The 22,659-nt window shown below is 50.8% G+C and overlaps 2 protein-coding genes across 2 annotated transcripts in view; one reads left to right on the top strand and one right to left on the bottom strand.

The window, feature by feature from the left end:
* The window catches only part of LOC102067403 (uncharacterized), a 249,628-nt gene that overhangs the window by 54,460 nt on the left and 172,509 nt on the right, over positions 1-22,659 (bottom strand). The window lies entirely within an intron of this gene.
* LOC141730121 (olfactory receptor 14C36-like) lies at positions 15,449-16,378 on the top strand. The gene has a single exon (XM_074546757.1). The coding sequence runs from the start codon at positions 15,449-15,451 to the stop codon at positions 16,376-16,378; it is 930 nt and encodes a 309-aa protein (XP_074402858.1).

The following is a 22,659-nucleotide window of genomic DNA, read 5'->3' as shown; positions in this document are numbered from 1 at the left end:
CGGGGTGGCCTTGGGCAGCCCGCGTTTCAAAGGAACAGAAGAGGCTTCAGTTCTTTTCTCGGTCTCTGTGTTTATTAATTGTTTATCTAAAAGATTTTCTTTCGGCCCGACTGAGGTCTGCTCAGCAGCCAGCCATGAGCACACTCCCCTCCCTCCGGGCGGTCACCTATCTTTATACCCAAAGTTGCGTATACAATATTTGTCATTTTTCCCCAATACCTTTCACCCTTATTGCCCAGTGCACTTTTAGTAACAACCAATCTCAAAGTGCCACCATCACCACAGAAGATGGAGGAGAAAAAGAAGAAGAAGGAGGACAGGACACGCCCCAATTCCTCCATCTTACTTCTCTAAACCCCCCTGTACAGAAATCCTAAACCCTGTGTTTCACCCTCTAATTAACTAATTCCTTCACCATTCACCCCGGTGAAATCCTCCTATCCTCATACAGGTGTCGTCTCCTGTGTAGGATCAAAGTCCAGCCCCCAGACACTTCTGGCAACATTCCAGGACTCCCAAGCCCCCCAAGGGTGGTCTCGGTGACTCGGCACCTCAGTCCTGAGGTGCTGAGATCCCACATGTTCGGAGCCGGCAGATCCCGGACTCGAGTCCCGGATATCTCCGGGCTCCCCAAGATGAGCTTTTTTGGGGGGAGAGGAGCCGCGATCGCCTCTCGGGAGGGTCCCGAGGGGTCCATGTGAGGATGGCCCGGTACCGACGGGGCGGGACATTGGTTTTGGGGATCCCCGTGAGAGCTGGGGCTGTGGAACGGGGGACCCCCGGGGCGGGGAGAGGGGAAGAGGCGATACCGGAGCTGGGGGACCCCCGGCAGCCCGGAGATGAGGTGGGGACAGGACACCCTGACCCTGACAGGGGTGTCCTGGAGTGACTTCAGGATGCTCGTACCCCCATCGGTCTGTTTAGCCCAGAAATGAGTTCTGCACATTTAAGGCTGGTTCTGAGAGAGAAGGGAGGAGGAAGAAGCTACAGTTTGTTTTCAGAAACTGCACTCACTTCTCCACATTCTGGCTTCTGGATGGACAGACAGCAGGACAGAGCTCTCCTTTGCTTTTAGTCAGTTTTTAGGTCTCTGAGGCAGAGAAGTTCCCTGGACTTTGATTTTTCTTTTTCTTTGGAGCTGTTCAAACCTGCTCTGGACTGAAAAACCAGAACACCACCAGCAGGTCCCGCCTGAGGCCCACCGGGATAAGCCTGGGCCAAGGCACTTCCAGTGCTGGACAGATTGATAGGAGACTGATAATAGACTGATAAGCCACTGATAAGGCACTGATAAGACACTGAGAGGGCCGAGCTACAACCCAAGGAGGGACTTTCGGACTTTGTCATCTAGTTTTGAGCAGCAGGAGGTTTTATTGCTTAATATTGTTCAGTGTTTGTGCTGGTAAATGCTTTGCCTGTAAAATAAAGTTTTTTTCCACTTTTCTCCCCGGAAATATTTTCCCGGACTGGCTTGAGGGTGGGGCTGCTGAATCAGCATTCTAGAGGAAACTCCTTTTGGAGGGTTTCAACCAAATTTGCCCTAAACCAGGACAGGGTGGTGGAAAGAAGGGGGAACCCCAAGTGGCTGGCTTGAGGGGAGGCTGGAGAGGGGGACCTTGGGACCCCAGAACCTCCCAGAATCCAAAAGCAGGACCCTGGAAAGGAGGGATCCCCAGGACTGATGGAACCCCACCAGCCCTGAGATGGGGGACCAACCATAACCCAAGAGGGATGAGACTGGAAATGGGAAACTCCTGGTTGCTTTTTTGATTCACTCTTGATTTTTGGACATCAGGTGACTTCTGGAAATGGACGTGGTGGGGGGGGGGGAGGAATCCCCAACCCAAGGCATTCACACCTTGTTTTTCCCCAAACCAGGATTTTCCTGAAACCTTCTCACTGTGACATCCCCCTTTGTCCCTCTCTGGGTGAGCTCAATCCCAAACATGACCCTGATCCTGGTCTCAGTCTCACTCCATGTTTAGACACACTCACAGATCTCTATTTTATCCCGTCCCAGTCCCAGACTCATCTAAGCCCAGATCCAATCCCAACCCCAGCCCTAAAGGTAATCCCATGTCTAGCCTTAACCCCAATCCCAGCTCTAATCCAAATCACAGCCCCAACTCCAAGCCCAGCCCCAATTTCAGCCCATTCCTAAATCCTCAGCCCCAAACCAAATCCCAGGTTCAGCCCTTCTGGGGGTTTGGGGGTGTCTCTGTCCCTCTGACCCCGATGATGTTTGGGTGGGGTCACAGCAGGGCTGAGAGGGACAGAGACTTCCCCCGGCCTCCCCAGGTGTGAGAAGGTCAGAGAGCCCCCCCAGCCCCGAGCACCCTCAGCGGTGAGAGGGACACAGAGCCCCTGGTCCCCAGCCCTGCACAGGCATTGCCTGAGGCCAGAGGGATGATGACCCCCAAGCATCCCCTGGGCTGAGAGGGACAGAGACCCCCGAGCATCCCCTGGCAGACGGGTGAGAGGGAGGCCCCCCAAGCATTTCCTGGGTGAAAATGATGGAGACCCCCTGGGGAATGGCCTGGGGTGACAGGGACAGGGACACCCCCTGGGAATGGCCTGGGGTGACAGGGATAACCCTCCCAAGCTCCTCCCGAGCATCCCCCAAGGCAAGAGGCATAGAGACCACTTGAGTATCCCATGAGTGCTGGGCAAAATAAACGTGGCCGAAATCAAACCTAACTCTGCATAAATCACTTTTAAGAATATTTGCTCTTCCCACAAGCAACTTGTGATGAAAGTGCAAACAAATCCGAAACATGAATAAACTAACAATCTGTCCTGGGGTGACATTATGATGTTTGTATCCCCATTCCTCTGTTCTGTGCCTTTAAGACCGGCTCTGAAGAGTGGAAGTTTTGTTTGGGTTTCTCTTACCAGGGACACAGAGAGAGCGTACATCGAGCTGTTTTCTTCTCTTCTTGCTTAGCTTGCTGCTTGGCTGGCTTGCTTTTCTGCTCTTGCTTCTGCTTCTGCTCTGCTTTGCCTCTTCTTATTAGTTAGTTTAGCCAAACAGTCCACATTCCGTCCTGGACTGTTTCTCCTCTCCTGTTTCTGTAACCATCTCGAATCTGCTCCAGACTGGGACCCAGAAACACCAAAGGTTAGGCTGCAGCAGTTGCCCCAGCGCCGGAGGGACTGAGAACAGAGCAACCACCCCCGAAAAGAGACTTTCTGATTTTGTCATCTTTCTGAAAGCGGTGTCATGGGGTATTGTTCATTTTGTATGCTGGGGGGTGCTGTGTCTGTCAAATAAACAGGTTCTTTCCACCTCTCTCCGAGGAATTTTTTCCCGAACCGATTGGGGGGAGGGGCCGTGTGGGTTTTGCTTTCTGGAGGGGCCCTCCTTTGCAGATTATTTAACAAATTTGCCTAAACCATTACACAATCCAAGCAACTCTGTGGCAATTCCAAATTTCATTGGTTCATGCACAACTCCAGCGCAGCTGCTGGCAGGTTCTGATTAAAGAAAAGTGGAAATTTGGCCAAATATAGATTATTAAAATGAAAGGCAAGTTCTGTGTAGCTGTCACAAATGTGACAGGGATGAAGAGAAAAATGATTCTCACATTTGGCACAGAACCCAAGCCTGGGAATTCAGGAGTTATTTGGGAATTTTGCTACTTCAGCTGGGCTTCTTGTGGGACTTTCAGCAGCCTTGTGTTCCTCATCGTGGGGAGAATGAACCTTATCAGTGATTTGCTCCCTTTCCTCCCGTGGTTTTAACAAACCATTTTCTTCATCTGTTCTCCCATAAGTTGCTCAGAGGAAGCTGCATCCAAGTTTCCAAGTGTTCCTCCAGAGAGAACCACAACCTCCTCCTTGGAGGGAACCATGCTGTTGTCAAAGGCACTTGGGGTCAGACAACAGTGCCCTGAACTCACTGTGCAAAAATAATGTTGCAATCTGGTTAAGAAAATCGTAAGAGACATTCCTATGCCCCAATTAAGGTGTTGGAAAAGAAATGAAAATTAGCAAAATGTTTTATTATAGTTTACTTATGAGTTTTGTGTGAATTGGTTTGTAAAAAAATAATTTTGTAGCCGCTGACATTATGTGTTGAGTTCTGTGTAACCTTGGCAGGTGGCCTTAGAAACTTTTAAGCCAGGGTAAGAGAGTAACAAGACTAACCGGTTTGGGAGCAGCATACAATAGGACAGGTAGAAGATTTATGATTTTGCTCGTGAACTAGGGAATGTATTACAAGGGTCTGTAGTTTGGCAAAGGGCCACTGTTTCTTGGAGACTTTGTTATGAATTGGATGTATATAAAAGGAAAACACCCATGTGTGAATTTCGGGGTTCTGATTTTGGGACGTTAGTCCGCAGGCCCCCTGGCCCTTCAATAAAGCGCCGCACAAAACTTATCCGAGTTTTGTGTCCTTTATCAATCGGGCAACAAAGGTGCTAACGAGACCAAATCCAAAGTGGATTTTATTGAACTGTAAATGTGAAGTAGAAAGAGAGAGGGAAAGAGAAAAGGGGGAGAGCAAGGGAGTGACAGGGACAGAGACCTCACCTGGAGCAGGGCAAGTGTGACATTGTCCCCTGTGTGTGTGCCCTTCCCAGGGTGGGGCTTTTACACCTGAGCCAGTTTGGGTAAGGGGGGTGGTGTTCACCCCCTGAGCAGGGATTACCCCACTGTTTCAGGCTGCAATGCAAGATGCAACCAAATGCATGTTTTCAATCCCCATCTTCATCAACTGCTATAAACAGGCAAGACAGTGTTCTTTATCTCTTCCATGACTCAGCCCTGATAACGCCCTCCAGGGGAGATATCTTCTGCTAATGGGCCATTGAGTGTCACTGCAGGACTGATAAAATTCCATCATCCCATTGTGGGATGCTCCGCCCAGGGGGAGGATCCAAGCATTCCTACCTGGATATAAGCTGAGCCTTGCTACAACCAGGAGCAGCTTGCCTACTGGATTGCCAGAGGACAAGAGCTCCATGGCCACCACTGGACCTTTAGAGGAAGACCAGACCCTTCTACAGCATCACTGCTCTGACAGAATCACCTTCATCACTCCAACAGGACTGCAGCCACCATTTATTGGGATTGCAGTCACCACCCTGACCTACAGGGTGTCAGGTTATATCTTGACTCTGTCAGTTTAAGGCAGGGTTTCTGTATCATTGCCTTGACCTTCATTTTCCTCTTAAAGTGTAATTCTGGTTTAGACCCTTCCCCAGGTTTGCCTTCAAACCAGTATAAAACTCAGTGAGCTCATCCCTTGTTTTTCTCCCAAAACAGGTTTTTCCATTCCCAAACCTTGATCAGATGCAAGAGGAGGCTGTGAGGAAAAGGAAGGAGCCCTGGGATACCCAGGCATGTGAGAAGGAAGTCAGTGCCTTTTTCCCCCTCTCTCCTGCTCCATCTCCCAGCCCAGCATGGCCCCTGGCTGCAGGACTGCCCTGCTGTCAACCCCATTCTGCCAGGGATGCTCTGAGGGAAACTCCTTCCCTTTCCTTGTGGCACGGAGGCAAATCCCATCCCCTTCTTGTCCTTCCTCCCGCAGACAAGGAGCTGAGGATGGAGACCAGGGAGGAAAAACCTCCATGGAAGAACCTCGTGGAAGAGGCTCTTTTGAGTGACTCCACTGTGCAGAATTCTAATGGGGAGGAAAATCCCCAGAGCTCCCACAGGAAGAGAGGCTGCAAACCCAGCCCAGGGAGCTCTGAGGAGGAAAGACCCACCCAGAGCCAGGAAGGTGGACAGAGCTTAAGGCAGACCGCAGAGCTGGTGGTCCATGAGCAGCTTCATGATGGGGAGCCCCACAAGTGCTTGGAGCGTGGGAAGAGCTTCAGGCAGAGCAGCACCCTGATCAGCCACTAGATGATCCACACCAGGGAATGGGCCTACGAGTGTGGGGAATGTGGGAAGGGCTTCAGCTGCAGATCTGCCCTTATCGGGCACCAACGCATCCACACTGGGGAGAGGCCCTATGAGTGTCCCCAGTGTGGGAACAGGTTTCAGAGCAGCTCCAATCTCCTCCAGCATGAGCGGATTCACACGGATGAGAGGCCCTTCCACTGGCCCAATTGAGGGAAGGGCTTCAGGCACAACTCCACCCTCGTCACCCACCAGTGCATCCACACTGGGGAGAGGCCCTACGAGTGTCCCCAGTGTGGGAAGAGCTTCACCCAGAGGTCTCACTTGACCAAACACCAATGGAGGCACCAGAAAGGGAAGCCCCACAAATGCTCCAACTGCAGGAAGAGCTTTATGCACTGCTCCAACTCCATGCCCCACAGAAGGATCCATGTTGGTCAGATCCCTGGTGACCCACATTCCCTGTGATCCATGTGGGGAGGACACCTGGCTGGTTATCCTTTTCGTTTGGCCCTAATTTTCTTCTGATTTGTCTTTATTGCTTAAAAACACCTGAAATAGGATTAAAGGAAAGTATTTATTAAAGATGTTTCAAGTCCCACCTTATAACATGTATTTCAGATGGAATTTATGGTTTAAATACATATTCTGGGGGATTAGTGTGTTCTTGGAGGATTTCAGGAAGTGTTCTCCATCTCTTTGTACTCCAAAAGTCATAATGGATTGATCTGTCACCTCCAAAGGGCTCAATCCCACTGAAAACAACTCAATCTTACCTCAAACGGGCTCAATCCCACCTCAAATTGGCTTGTTCCCACTTTATAAAAAAACTCAGTCCAATGCCAAATTTACTCAGTTCCACAGCCTCCAAGGTGACATGGGATTGGAAAGAGATTGGGAGAAGTGGGATCCAAATTTGAGGCTTGGGGATTGGGGATTGTCTGGGGCTGGGTGGGTGGGATGTATTTTGATAGTAAATAAAACTTTCAGAATATTGATTTCTGTCCCATTCATTTTCTGTCAGTTCCAGTTTGTTTTTCAGAGTGCCACCTTCACAGCTAATTGTGTTTGTGTCCTCCTTTCTCTCCTGCCTCTCTTTCCCTGCGCTGTTTCTCTCTCAGTGTTTCCCATTACCAGGGCAGCTGCTACCAAAGACCCTGCCTTGATTTAATTCCCCATCCAGGAGCTACAACATACGTGGCTGAAGTTATGAAGGCTGGCAGTGAAATATCACTGTAGGATCTTGCTCCACTTGGCTTTTGGCTCCTTCTTAAAAGCTTTGCCTCCCAGGGCAGGAACATCATTTCCTTGCTGGGAACTGGCAGGGTGTGCCGTGGATCCCAGAGGGGCATTCCCGAGGCTCCCAGGGCGCTGCTCCTGCTGTGCCTCCCAAGGAGCTGTGCAGGGCCAGGGGACAAGGTCCAGCAGCTCTGTTGGTTCTGCAGTGCCACAAGGGCCCCTGGTTCCATGAGTTTCCCTACTGCCAACAGCGGTTCCTTGGTTCCCATGATGACCTGCTGTGTCACCATGAATATTTGGTGCCATGAAGTTCGTCAGTGTCACAATGGCCTCCCTCGCTCCCTGAGTTTCTGAAGTGTCACAATGAACTCCTTGGATGGGCAATGTCACCATGCACCATTGGCTCCATGCAGCCCCCTGGGTCACCATGCACTCCTTGGTTCCATGAGGTTCTGGAGGTGTCTCCATGGTCTCCTTGGATCCACAGTGTCCCAATGGACCACCTTATCCACGTGGCACTGCTGTGTCACCATGGCCACTTGGTTCCATGGGACCCCTGGGTCACAATTTACTCCTTGCTTCTATGTCACCCCCTCAGTGCCAAAATGGCCCCTTCATTCCATGAGAAACAACAAAAGTTTTGTAGGAACATTGAGCAAATCCTGCTTAACAAATGTGGGAACATCTGTTTGCATTCAAGAGAGAGGTTAAAGGTGAGGATGGCACCAGCAGCTTCCATCTGCAACAGAGATCCAGGGAAAGGACAAGGACAGAGAATTCAGCTGCAAGACTCAGAGAATTCTGCTTCCAGAGATCATTTCTGCTCACACTGTCCCTTGTAGAAAGGTGACAGCACTCCAGGCAGCCTGAACTGAGCAGGTGGTTTCTGAGGTGGGTTTGTTTTTCAGGGAACCCACTCAAGGTTTTCATTTGTTCTGGTTTGAAAGCAAAACCAAAGAGAGACTCCAAGTCATAAGTGCAATCTATTAGGAAAAATAACCAAAATGCACTCAATAATGCAAAAGAAAAAACATTGATAAAGTCAGAATATAACCTGTCACTCTGTTGTCAGGGTGTTGGTAGCACTCCAGTTGGAATGGTGGCTGCAGTCCTCTTGGAGTGGCAGATGTGGTTCTGTTGGAGCAGTGATCCTGTAGAAGGGTGTAGTCTTCCTCTGAAAATCCAGTGGAAAAGGCAGCTGTTGCTCTGGGAAATCCAGTGGAAAGGCAGCTTGTTTTGTCCCAAACCCCAGATAATATACAGGTGGGGATGCTTTGCTCCTTCCCCCTGGGCAGAGCATCTCACAATGGGCTGATAGCATTCTATGAGTCATAAGGTGGGTCCATTAAACAGAAATGGCTCCTGGAGGGAGTTATCTCTTAGTCATGGGGAAAGGCATTGATGGGCCTATTAACAGGAGATAAGGAATAAAACAATGTCCCTCCTGCTTTCAACAGCTCTTGAGGATGGGAATAGAATATATCTTTATATTGTAACCTAGGACCTCTATCACTGATGGAAGAGTGGGACGAAATAACTTCATATTTGGTGTCCTTTTGTGCTCTGCTGGGAGTTTCCCGAGGGCTGGTAGTGCTGTTGGCTTCAGGAACAGTTTGGGCAATGACTGTGGGACTGAGGCCTGGGTGAAAAACCAGAACGGTTGTTATTCTTGTATTTACAGTCTTTTGCTACATGTCCAGTTTTCCCGCAGTTATTACAGTTTCCACTGCCTTTATTACATTCTATATTGTGGAGAAGCACATTTGCTGCAACCAGCGCTTCCATTGCACCCTGGCTGGTGGCCTTGGCTAGGCTGGAGGCACGGTCTGAGACTGCTTGGTGGGTGCAAACATCAACCATCTGAGCGATGGTCAACTCAGGGTCAAGGGTGAGGCTGTGCAGAACCTTTCTGCAGTCAATACTGGCATTACAGAAAGCTAATTTACTAATAAGATAATCCCGGACCTTTTGATTGTCGACCTGTTTTTCCAGCACTTTCATAAGGTGATCGACAAACTTGATATAGCTCTTGTCCAGGCATTGGCGAATGTCAGTGAAGTCAGTGTGGGGTGTAGAAATATCAGGTGTTTGGAGGAGGGTGGACCATGCAGCATCTTTGAGATCTTACAGTATTGACCAGGGGAGGACTTCAGCCTGATATTGCAGTCTAGTATAGTCTCCTTCCCTGGTAATGCGGTCCATTGTGAGGTGTTGTCACCCTTCTTCCTCAACATAACCTTCTGGCAACTCATTAACTTTATTTATCCAAACTCCTTTCCACAAAATAAATTTGTCAGGTGACAATATAATTTTCATACACTGCTTTAAATTTTATGGTACCATCATGTGGGCAGTAAAAGGCACATCCAGCAAATGGTTAAAATAGGGAGAATCCCTCCCATAATCCTTTGCAACCTTTACTAAATCCTTCATTTCCCTATGGGAATAGATTCCCATTGAGGTTTTGGCTCCTCTTTATACTGCACAGATGCCACCTGAATCTTGGATACCACCTCCCAGTCCCCCTCCTTTGTGGCTTTTCTCTGCATCCTCTGCCAAGAATCCTTGGGCTCATTCTCACTCTCGGATAAGCTATCACTCTCTTCCTCTGTGGAGGAAGCAGGTCTGCTGGGAGGGGCGCAGGGCTTTTGGCCGACTGGCAACACCCAGTGTTGAAGGCCTTTGGCAGCAAAAATGCCTTCCTTCCAGTTGGCCCCATGTCCAGTTCTGGGGGCGGAATTTGACGTCAAGGTGGGGCCCATTACATGGGAGGTACCCAGAGAAAAGGCAGGAAAGGGGGATGAAGGCAGGAGGGAATCTGAAATGGACATCTCCCTAACAGGAGTATTGCCATCTTGTGATTTATAGGAAGAGGGATTAGGATCAGGGGTGAAGGAATGTGGTCAAGGGAGTATCTCAGGGCAGCACGGCCACTACCACCCTGAGAAGAGGACAGAAAAGGAGGGAAGATGGCAGATGGCAGATGGCTTGTCTGTGCCAAAGGGCGGGCTCCATCTCCCATCCTGTTCTCAGGGAATGTGGGGGGCGGGTTGAATAAACCAAGACAAAGGGTTTGAACCATGAACTCATTAAATGATCCTATAAATTGAATGAAACAACAGATAAAATTTCCCAACTTTTAAAACCCCTTGTGTTTGTAAAATATAAAGCTTTTTCCCAACAGCATCCCAAAACGGTAACTGATAGATAGAATCAACAGAGATATCAGGAAACTCCTCAAATAACCATGAACAATACCTTTTAAACTCACCTCAGATAATGAACTTCCCTCTAAATTTAAAACTCTCCAAAACTCTCCAAAACATCCTTTGCAGCTTGGAACTGATTATTTCCCACAGCTGCATCCAATGAAAGAGGAAATGCCCATCCACAGGAATGTAAAATCAAAAGACCAAACCCCTGGGAGCTCTCTGCCACTCAGTCACTCAGTCTCAGTCTCACAGGCACGATCTTCAGCCAAAGTGGGGCTTGTGGGGCTATCAGCAAAGCCGGTCACACAGATGTTGAGGGGATTGTCAACTTCTTCAGTGAGATTCAATAAAAATTGAGTCTCATTTCAGTGTTGTGGTTGACCTGAAGGGGTACTGCTTCCAGTGACATTTGGCTGGCAGGATCACTGCTGGAGACGCTACCGGGGACCTTAACAAATCAGGTCCCTGTTTGGGCGCCATGTGTAGCATCATGGCTCTACTGAGGCCCTTGTAGCATCCAGCACTCATGAACCCAATGCTCACTGCTACCTTAGAAAGCTGACAGAACAGGCAGGATGGGTTTTCATCTGATCTCCCGCAAACTGGGTTTATTGGTACAGGAACAGGGTACACAGCTGATCAGGCTCCAGGGATGAAGACAGGGTGTAGGCTGAGGGAACAGAGCCTTATATGGGGTAGTGAGGGTGGAGCTGAGGGTCAGGGTCCAATGGATATGGGGGAAAATGGTGCAGAGGAAGGGTCAGAAGTCAGGTCAGCCAATAAGGAAACAAAGGTGGAGGAATGCAGCAAACAAGGGCCAATGGAGGGTCAGAGAGAGAAGAACATTCTAGGGCTAAACAAATGTGGGCAATAGGAGTTGAACTAGGATAATTAGGCCAATGGGCCAGTGGGGTAACATAACATGCCATAAATCATGTGCCTGCAAAGATCAGTGGGAGAAGAAAGCGTCTCACCCTAACCTGAAAGCCTATTCCTCTTATCTGGAACCAGTCCTCCATGTCTGGGGGATTGAGACTCTGATGGTGGGCCCCTGGGCCTCCACACATCCTCACAGCTGGCCCAGGGCAGGTCTGGAGTGATCTTGGTGGCAGCTTGGGCTTGGCACACACTTGAGGAGGGTGTCTGTTTTCAACAGGGAGCTTAGGAGTTTTAGATTACTAAAATAAAAGAAGAAAAACCCCACTTTGGCTGAGTGCAGCCAGTTCTCCAAGCAAAGCTGACCCCAGGTGAGTGAGGAGAGACAGGATGGGGTTTGGAAATGTGGAGCAAGGCTCTCCACACTGGGTCAGATCTCAAGACACAGCTTCTCTGACCAGGCCAGACCTCCTTAGGAAAGCCCCTGCATCTATCAGTCACAGAATGCTGCTATCATTTCTTCTCTAAAGAGAACCATACACCCTTAAAACAGGAATATGGATTTATTGGAAGCTATTTGAAATATTTCTCTGTAACAATAGAAAAAGAACTTCCTAGTGAACTGCACTACAGTAGAGGGAAATCAAAGCAAAACCATGGTTTGTCAGGATGTACTTGATCATAATGAGCCCCATGGTGCATTTGGACCTGAGCCCTGAAACCTCAGGGCCTGAGAGGAGATTGCACAAACCTTTCCAGGAGTCAAAGACGGACAAAAACCCCAAAGTTTCTTGAGGCATGAATGTGTCCCTCTGAGGTCCATCCCCAACACAGGCTCCTCATGGACTCCTTGGAGGAGAGAACTGGAAGCCAGGATGGCATGAAATCCTCTCAGAGACTCAGTGCAGAAAGGAAAATCCAAAGTACCTTAAATACCTTGAGTATCTCAAAGTATTAATGAGCACTACTGAGTGTCAGTACAAAGCTCTCAAGGGACTCGTTAAAGCAGATAATTGGGGCCATGATTGTACAAAGCTCTCACAGAGCCTGTATCAAAAGGGAAACACCAAATACCTTAAAAAACTGAAGTACCCTGAAGTATTAATGAGCCCCACTGAGTGTTGTTACTGACAAAGCCTCTCCAGGGACTAATTACAGCAGATAGTTGGAGGCCATGATTGCACAAAGCTCCCAGAGACTCCAAGTTAAAAGCCAAATCAAAGTCCTTTGAAAAACCTGCACAGAGGCTCCTGGCCCAGAGGCAGCTCCTGGCAAGGGCAGCGCTGCAGAGAGACAGCTCTGGCCAGGAGCAGCTCCTGTGCACAGCCCAGCAGGGCTGGGGCACTGCCTGCAGCCACCCTGGGCACAGCACAGAGGCACAGAGGGGTTAAACTCAGCCTGGGCTGGCAGCACAGAGCAGAGCTCACTCAGGGCTCACTAGAGCAGGAAGCATCCCAGGTTTGAAACAGTCATTCCCTGGCTGTGGGAAGAGAAGCTGCCGTTCCTGCAGGGATCTCCTGGAGCTGGCACATCCCACAGCTTTGAGGACCCTTCAGGAGGACTCTCAGAGCTGCTCCAGGGCAGGGCTGTGGCCCTAGGGCAGGGCTGGCTTTCCCTGCTGCCGCAGCCCAGGCACAGCCCAAGGCAGCTCCTGTTGCCAGGCTCTGCTGCAGGGCTGAGCAGCCCGGGCTGCAGCCAGGGGTGCCCAGGGCTGTCGTGCAGAGCAGGGTCCTGCAGCCCAGGGCGCTGTGCTGGGGCTGGGACTCTGCTGCCTGCCAGGGACAGCTCTCAGCCGGCTCGGGGAGCTGCTCCCAGCGCTGGGGAGAAGCTGTGGGGGAAGGAGCCACCCTGAGCAGGGCAGGGGCTGCTGCTGAGAGGGGCTGGGTGGGGCAGGGCTGCTCCCAGCTCCAGACCAGCCTGGGCACACCTTCGGAGGACACTTCCCAAAGAAGGTAAGTCTGAAAAGGTCAGGATCTTCCCTGAGAGTGTTTTCAATTTCCTTCTTGGAGAAGGATGGGAACGTTGGGGTGATGACAAAAAGATTTTTGTACTTTTTACATTTTATATATTCATAGTGCTCTAAATTACTATCATATAGTAACAATACTATAATCCTTACTTAACTCTATTAAACTCTTAACTCTATTAAACCACTATTATATTTTTATATAGCTTTAATCCTGAATTAAATCTAGTATATTTCCTTACCTTTCTCTTAACAATCTGACTGTCTAAATATATTCCTAAAATGCTGTATAGTCCTATTCTTTTATATAGTCCTGAAATATATATAGCCTTCTAGGAACTGGACATATAGGAACATTTTGGGTTTTGAGAATGAGCAGAATATGAGCAGTCATTACAAAAAGTGAAGGCAAAGAAGCCTTTGGACCTACTCCAATGGGTTGACTCAGGGGTGTGTAACTAGGGAAACTGAATCTCCTTTTGGATGTTCCTGTTAAATATCCTAATTAATCAACCTTTTAATAAATTGTTGAAATCAGGGCCCGGGTGTGCCCCATCCCCACTGGGACACCTGGAAGCTTCCAATACATGTCTGGTTTTTACTTTACTGTTCTAACACTGTTGCAAGGGTTTTTTGGGTTTTTTTTTCCTCTTTGGGTTACAGACAGCAGAGGGATGAGAGAAGCAGAACAGGAATTGTAATCCCAGAATCACAGAACATTCTGAGTTGAAAGGGACACACAGGATCATCAAAGGAATGTTTGAACATTTACAGGGACTCCAGAACTGCAACTCTGGGTGGTCAGTCTCTCTGCTGGGAGCCTCCCAAAGGGCCCTCAGCCACTCCTCAGCCCTGGGCAGCAGCAGCATCACCTCTTCAGGGCCCAGCAGGGCTCTCCTGAGCTGCCCTTGCCCAGCTGCACACAGAGCCTGCCCCAGCCAGGGCCCGGCACACAGGCAGGTTTCTGTAGGGCCCCGGCCAGGGCACACAGGCTGGGATGGGCTCTGTGAGCGCTGGCAGGGACAAGGCTCCTCTCAGGAGGGAATGTCCAGGCCCAGGGAGATGTTCAGGGATAGAAAGGGGCTGAAGAGAGCAGTGCTGGGGCAGGATGAGGGCACTGTTGGTGTGTGGGAGGAGCCAGGCACAGCTGGGCACGGGAACACTGTCCTGAGTGCCCGGCTGTCTCTGCCCTGCCCTCTCAGGCACAGCATCACAACATCTTCTCTTGGTTCTCCCTGCCCTGATATTGTCACTGTTATCTGCTGCTCTCAGGGAGGCTCTGGCATTTGCAGCAGCTGAGTCAGGCTCTGCCCTTGGCATTCCTGCCAGGCAGGGCTGTCCATGGGAATGGGGTGCCCAAGCTTCCCTGGCACCTGTGGGGCTGTGGGCAAAGCAGTCCATGGGAAAGGGGAATGAGCTGAGCCCCCTCCCTGAGATCCCATCATGGGCACAGCCAGGGATCTCCTTGCTGTGCCCTTCCAAGGTCTGAGCTGCCCTCCTGGGTGCAAATCTGTGCCAGAGCCTCTGGGAGTTCCCTGAATGTCCCACATGGAAGGGCAGAGCTGCCAGAGCTGAGGAAATGCTGTTGGGTTTGCCCAGGGAGCCGTGAGTGTCTTTGGCACAAGGGGTTACAGGACCTTGCCCAGAGACCTTTAGAGAGGGTGAGACATTCAGGGATCCCTCTGCTCTGGGCAGGGTCTGGTTTATCCCAGGGTGACCAGGAGTGTGATTGTGCTCTCATTGCAGCCAAAGGTGCAAAGCCAGGGCAGCTGGGAACAAGCCCATCCAGACCCTCACCTTCCCTCAGCCACAGGGAATCCTTTGCCTCTCATCTCGCAGTGGCAAACTCTGAGTGCAGCAGGAATGCTGGGGATTTCTGACCTTAGAGAGCCAGGAATGATGTGTGAGTAGGAAAGCAATTCCTAAAATCAACTCCTGCAATCCATGTCTTATAGAACTAGGAGTGCAGATGCTACCAAGCGTTTCTGCATTTAGAGTGATTCCCTTGACAAATCCTGAAAATCCAGCCTTGAACCCCTGCCCCATGGCCACAAAGTCAGAGCAGCAGGGCAGGGATGGCTACAAGAGAGCCCCCACACACAGGCCTGGCTGCTCCTGGCACACTCAGCCAGCACAACTGGAACTCAGGCAGGGACCTGGGTGAAGGTTTTCCCAGAGAAGCAACAAGACTGTGTGAGTCCCAGCAGGACAATCTGCAGTAAATGGCTCAGGTTTGGCCCACAGCAGCCGCTCCTGACTTGTCACTGTCCTTTCTCCATGAATAGATCCCCATGTGCAGCCCCAGCAAATGTCCAACAGCAGCTCCATCAGGCACTTCCTCCTGCTGGCACTGGCAGACACGCGACAGCTGCAGCTCCTGCACTTCTGCCTCTTGCTGGGCATCTCCCTGGCTGCCCTCCTGGCCAACGGCCTCATCATCAGCGCCGTAGCCTGCGGCCACCACCTGCACACGCCCATGTTCTTCTTCCTGCTCAACCTGGCCCTCAGAGACCTGGGCTCCATCTGCACCACTGTCCCCAAAGCCATGCACAATTCCCTCTGGGACACCAGGAACATCTACACAGGATGTGTTGCACAGGTCTTTCTGACTGTATTTTTCATTGCAGCAGAGTTTTCTTTTCTCACCATCATGTGCTATGACCGCTACGTGTCCATCTGCAAACCCCTGCACTACGGGACCCTCCTGGGCAGCAGAGCTTGTGCCCACATGGCAGCAGCTGCCTGGGCCAGTGCCTTGCTCTATTCACTGCTGCACACAGCCAATACATTTTCCCTGCCCCTGTGCCATGGCAATGCCCTGGGCCAGTTCTTCTGTGAAATCCCACAGATCCTCAAGCTCTCCTGCTCCAAGTCTTATCTCAGGGAATTTGGGCTCCTTGTATTTTCCATCTCTTTATCATTTGTTTTTTTTGTGTTCATTGTTTTCTCCTATGTGCAGATCGTCATGGCTTTGCTGAGGATCCCCTCTGAGCAGGGACGGCACAAAGCCTTTTCCACCTGCCTCCCTCACCTGGCTGTGCTCTCCCTATTCCTCAGCACTGCAACATTTGCTCACCTGAAGCCTCCCTCCATCTCCTCCCCATCCCTGGATCTGGCCCTGTCAGTTCTGTACTCGGTGGTGCCTCCAGCCCTGAACCCCCTCATCTACAGCCTGAGGAACCAGGAGCTCAAGGCTGCAGTGTGGAGACTCATGACTGGATGGTTTCAGGAACATTAAACTGCTGGCCAATTTCTGCCAGCCATTTGTAATACAAGTTATCTTTTATAGTACTTCTTGGTTTCATTTTGAGGTTGTTTTTTCTTTGTTTTACTTTTTAAGTATTGTCCATAAATAAACATCATTGTTTGTGCCATTTCTCATTTTGTTTATTTCCACCCTCCCTGTGACTAAAGACTGTGTCAATGACAGGGTGTGCTCTTGGTGGCTTTTAGGGAACTAAAGGAGCTCCCAGCAGAGTTTTCTGCAGAGATGCCTTTTGTTGCCTTCTCTGGAGCTGCAGCAGCAATGTCTGTGTGCAGAGCTGGAGGCAGATCAGTGCTGGCCCAGCAGCTGTGCCCAGCAGCAGCAGCACTTGGTGTTGCCAGTGCTGCTGCCATGGCCCTGCCCCACTGCCCTGGTGGCCCTGGTGTTGCTGCAGGGCCTGAGTGCTCTCGGGGCCGGGCACAGCCCTGGGGGTGGCAGTGCCGGGGCTGCAGCAGGGACAGGCCATGGGCACTGCTGGGGCAGCGCTGATGCCTCAGCCCAGGCCCTGGGGGCTCCAGGCCCCTTGCCCAGGCTCTCTCAAGAACTCACCCAGGCCAATGCTCAGCACAGAAAACCCCTGTGAGCAGCCCCAGGCTGGCCGTGGGCAGGCTGGAGTCAAACAGCATGGCTGGGGCTCTGCAAGGGCCCTGGGGCAGGTAGGAAGGAGCAGCAGAGCAGGGCAGGTGAGAAGGAGCATTGGAGCAGGAGCTGATCCATCCCCAGTGCACTGCACAGCTCAGGGCAGCGTCCCAGAGCGTCCTCATGGAGTTGCCAACAACATCCCCCCCCTCTGCAGCCCTGGCCTCTCCCCCAGCTCATACAGGTGCCCCATCCTTGCAGGCACAGACATCGCAGCAGTGGCTCAGCAGCCCCTGTTTGCATTGCACAGAGCAGGGGGAGCACCCCCATGCTGTTGCTGTGGGGACATGAACCTGAGGGAGCACAAATGCCATCAGCCCCTGGGGCCAGCAAGGGCTGGGGGACAGCAGGGAAAGCACTCAGCTTTGTCCTGGCCTCTGCAGTCAGCCAGAAAGTTTTTTCCCATCAGCTGGGAGTTTCCTGTCCCACTGCAGATGCTGTTGCTCTGAGTCACGGCGGCCTACCAGCCACCCCCAAACTGCCATGAGCATTTCATTTGCTTCACCTTTGCACTATTTAGTCTTCCTGCTACCAATTGCTTTCCCTTGCCCAGCCCTTTCCCCTCCCCTGCAGACAGCCCATCACTGTTTGCCCTTTCCTCTCTGGCCCCACTCCCCATTGCAGTTCCTGACTTGGCACCATGGGAACGTCCCTTGGGCAGCAGGATCATCCTGCAAGTGCTGCAGGAATTGTCTGCAGGCTCCTGCAGTGTCTGGTGCTGCTCCCTTGCCAGAGGCACCCAAGGCCAGGGGGGCACATCTGGGCTGCTGTGTCTGGCTCTGAGGCTCCCTGTTCTGGGCAGTGAGGAGGGGCTGCAGAGGCTCTGCAGGACTGACAGGATGGGCTTTGGGGCTGGCAGGAGAAGCTGAGGGACCTTGGCTGCTGGAGCTGCTGAAGAGGAGGCCCAAGGCTCATCCTGCAACTGCTTCAAGGGTGGTTTCAGAGAATCCCAGAATCAGCAAGGGTGGAACAGGCCATGGAGATCATCAAGTCCACCCTGTGCCCTGACACTGCCTTGTCTCCTCTGAGACTCCTCTTCTCCGGGATAAACAACCCCAGCTCCCTCAGCCACTTCTCAAATGACTTGTTTTCCAGACCCCTCCCCAGCCTTGTTGCGCTTTCTGGATACACTCCAGCCCCTCCATGTCCTTCCTAAATTGGGGGGCCCAGAACTGGACACAGCACTCCAGGTGCTGCCCAACCAGTTCTAAGCACAGGGGAAGAATCACTGCCCTGCTCCTGCTGGCCACACCATTCCTGATGCAGGCCAGGAGCCTTTGGCCTTCTTGGCCACCTGGGCACACTGCTGCCTCATGTCCAGCCTGCTGTCCATCAATCCCTGCAGGTCCCTTTCTGCCTGGCTGCTGTCCAGCCACTCTGTCCCCAGCCTGTAATGCTGCAGGGGTTGGTTTGGCCAAAGTGCAGGACCCAGCACTTGGAGTTGTTAAACCTCACCTTGTTGGATTTGTTCCCTAGATCCAGCCTGTCCAGGGCCCTGTGCAGAGCCCTCCTACCCTCCAGCAGATCAACACTCCCAGACAAATTGGTGCCACTGCAGATCCATGAGGGCCTGGAGTGTCAGAATGGTCTCCATGATTCCATGAGGCCTCTCAGTTTCACAATGTCCATTTGGTTCCATGGGACCCCTTGATGTCACAAAGTCTCTTGGATCCTTTGGCCCCACAGTGTCACAATGGATCCATCAATTGATGTCCTGGTCTCCTTCCTTCGACACTCTCTACTATTGCAGAAGAAGCCAGAGAGGAGGAAAACGAGAAAGATGACCACCGCCCTTTTCCAGCCATGGTTGCACCACGGCCTGCTCATCATTCCAAGAGAGTAAGTGCCTGTTGTGGGGGATGCTGACTTTAGTGCAAGGCAGAGGTGCAAGTTTCTGAGCAGCCAGCACTTGCTGTGTCTGGCCAAGGATGCTGAGTGCTGGAGTCCGGCAGGACGTAGCCATTTCCTGCAGGCAGTGACAGCTAGAAATTGGCCTTTGACCTGTCCTGTTGGGGCAGTGCAGAGCTGGGGGCTCCAGCTCAGCTTCTGTCTGGTTGGCTCAAGGAAGCTCCATCTCTGGGCTTCTGTGGTGTTACGGCCAAGGGCAGACATGGTAGTGCTGGAGGGTCAAAAAGCTTTGTTGGTTTCTTTTCCCTTTTTGGAAAGGCGTCTTTGGCTTGTGGAAGTGTTCTGCAGTTTTCTTAAGTTGTTCTTCACTAGTAGAGTCACTGTTGACCCAACTGCCTTTTAGCTTTTGAGAAGCTGCAAACAGCACAAGGGGCAAGTTTCTGCTGATCCATTTTGTGCTGAAGTCTGCAGCTTTGGCAAGTGCATTGGAGCACAGAGTGGAGGTGAAGCTGCAAGTCCTTGACTGCTGTCTTGTGTTGCTCAGGACAGGAAGGCCATCTTGCAATGCTGCCTGCTGGATCTGAAGTGCAATGGGCACCTTTGTGGCTGGGGAGCTGCGTGGGCCCAAAGGACGCAGGGCTGGCGGCCGTGAGCAGCTGAAGATGAGGCAGCGTGGGGCCAGGGGGCCAAGAAGGCCAAGGGCACGGTGGCTGTGCCAGCAGCAGTGGGGCAGCAGGAGCAGGGCAGTGAGCGTGGCCTGTGCTGGGCAGCGCTGCAGCCACAGCTGGAGTGCTGTGTGCAGCTGTGGGCCCTGGGAAGCAGAAAGTCATGGAGGGGCTGCAGCGTGTGCACAGAAGGACAGGGGAGCTGGGCAAGGGGTGCAGCACAAGGCCAGGGAGGAGGTGCTGAGGGAGCTTTAGCCTGGACAAGGGGAGCCTTGTGAGGGACCTTCAACATCTCCTCAGTGCATCCAAATATTTGAGCCACTTTTGGAAGCAACTTCACTCCCTTTTTTTCCTTGAGATTTTTTTGTTTGGTTGGAGGAAGAGGCTTATTAATTTTATTTTTCTCCCAACTAAGGCTCTTTTCATCATTATTTTCTGCCCTTTTATAGCACTGGGACTGGGTCTGCTAGAATTTCAATTTCCAAGGTTTCACTTCTGGAGAATACAGTATTTTTGCATGAGAACACATCATTCTGTGCAGGGACCTTGGTGCAGAAGGAACTGTGGTGGTTCCAGGCCAGCCAGTATGGCCTTAGAGATCACTTTGAGCTTAGTAGTGCTCGTGCCTTTTTGCAGCCCAGGGAATCAAAGTGTGTTGTGTTTGGGAACTGAGCAGGAGATCAATGCCCTTGCATTCCAGCTGGTGCTCAGATATCACAGGAGCTGGAAGGGGCTGGGCAGCATTTCTGATTCCAGCCACTTCAGCACCATTAGTGTGGTCGAGTCCAAGCGAAGAACTTGCCCGAGCACAGATGCACAAAGAGTGCAGTTCCCAGCAACGCTCTGGGTCTGACTGCATTCCATAAGGACCTACATGCTCCAGATTCCCCAAGAGTGTGGTTTACTGAAGCAACAGGAGAGCAATCTCAGGATTGTAGTTGAGTGGGGCACTGGCTACCAAGTTCTGATGTGTGTAGCAACACAGAGGACAGTAAAGAGAGATTTCAGTAATGAGATCTGTCTATCTATCTATCTATCTATCTATCTATCTATCTATCTATCTATCTATCTAATATTTACATAATTGCATCTTCCTGGCTCTGGTCCAAGGCAGCTGGAGGTGCAAAGCTCACCTAAAGCATCCCTTTCAGGAGAGGATTAGAGATATGTTCCCTCGACCACTTCTGAGAAGTTGGAGATGTTTTCCCCTTCAGACATGGTGGTTTTTTTCCCTCAGAGTTGTTTTCCTCCTCCGGCCTCTTCTGCCCTGGAGTCCCCAGTTATTTCTTTAAATTTCTGCCTGTCCTAGAGAGGTGCAACAATTCCATGTTTAGGTGGTGTTTGGTGACTCTGGTCACACATGCATTACGTGACACATGGTTTCCTTCACTGGCATCCCCAGGGCTGTGTAAGTGCATTTGTTCATGGGGCCTTAGGAGAGTCTCTTTCCCTCAGCAGCAGCAGCAGCAGCAGCAGCAGCAGGGAGCGGTGGCAGGGCCAGGACAAGGAGGAGGTGGCTGCCCTGGCCCTTTGCTCCCGGGCCCCAGGCCAGGAGGGCTCTGGCTGCAGCAGGGCGCTCTTCGGGCAGCCCCTGGCAGCCTCTGCACGGAGCACGGCATGCTGCCCCGTCCTGCTTGTGCCACTTTTCTTCAGCTATACCCTAGCTCCTCTTCACAAGGAAAAAGAAACTCCAGCAATCTAAAAAGAGATCGTTCAAGTACAGTTCTACCTGCCTTTGCATTGTAGTTCAGGGCATGTGTTTTTTTGTCTATAATTTCATGTTTTTTATGAAAACATGCATTCATATCTGCACATTTTTGTGGTTTTAATTATTCATATACCTAAACATGTCGTTTTAAACTCTTGATTTATTGCAGTTGGTAATTTTCAGGTAGTATATTCTAAAATGTCACAAAACAACACCTTTTGGGTAGTTTTTCTCACTCTTAAAAAAAACCCCCATAAGCCATTTTTGGTTCATATCGGCCTATTTTAAATCAGGGCTACAATACTTTTACAGGATTTAGAGAGGTCCAATGAAATGCACACCAGTGCTTCCTCTTGTGGAATGTCATGGCCCCACTATAAAGCCTCTATTTACTTATGTGTTTCTCTCATTAGCTCAACTGTAAACACATGTTTAGTTGCAAACTTACACAAGATGAGCAAAATCAAAAGGATGCGATGGGCCTTTGGGAGCTCCTTGCTGATCTTTCTGCTTCTTCAGCTGAGCAAGGCCCTGATCCAGGCAAAGAGACTTCACTTAGTGCTTACACAACCATTCGTCTGGAACTCTGCTGATTTCTAGAACAGCTGGAGGCCTCTATCTCCTCCAGATGTTTTGACTGAGCCAAGCTTTGCTGGGTTTTGGCTGCAAGTACTATTGGCCTTGCTTTCTTATATCCACAAGTACCATGGCTGGGCAAAAACTGCCACGTGGGCCATCTTCCAAAGGCACTTTGGTCTGGAGTTTGTGAATGAACGAGAGCCTCATCCACTTCCAAAGCACATGAAAAAAAATCATGAAAGTGAACTTCCCGTCCTTAACAAACAACTGACAATTCACAAGTGGATCTAGAGCTTCTTTACGCAATGAAAAGGAAGGCAATCTTCCAATGGAGTTGTGCTTTTGGGAGTTTTTCTTCTGACTCCCACTCCCAGCTGGCACTGGAAAAAGTCATGTCTCTGCAAGCATCAGTGTCTTCTGTCTGCCATCAGTTGTTTTGCTGCAACAATCAGAACAGGCATCAGTCTGGAGAGAGGCTCAGCTGGTGCTAGCACCAGGAGCTGCCCCAAGGAGAAAAAAGAAATGAACTTTTACCTCCCAAACCCATCTCCCCAGAGGCTCAAGCAGGATTCCTCTGGTTCCCAGAAATACAAAGAAATAGGGCTGAGAAGACCCTTTTTGCAGCTATGTGTTCATGCCCAAGACTTTGCTGATGCCATTTGGGTTTTGCCTTTTTTTCTTTTCTATCTTTTCTGTATTCCTTGCACATCAATTTAGAGCTCTGTAGGCGACTTGATTTGTGACTACTTTTCCCAGTCCTCTTCCATGGCCTTTGCCTAAGCAGAAAGACAAATTTCCAGAGCTCCAAGCACCAG

Source organism: Zonotrichia albicollis, chromosome 9 (genome assembly GCF_047830755.1).
Source record: "Zonotrichia albicollis isolate bZonAlb1 chromosome 9, bZonAlb1.hap1, whole genome shotgun sequence".
NCBI lineage: Eukaryota > Metazoa > Chordata > Aves > Passeriformes > Passerellidae > Zonotrichia > Zonotrichia albicollis.
The sequence above is the reverse complement of the archived record's forward strand: the minus strand, read 5'-3'. Positions and strand labels throughout refer to the sequence as shown.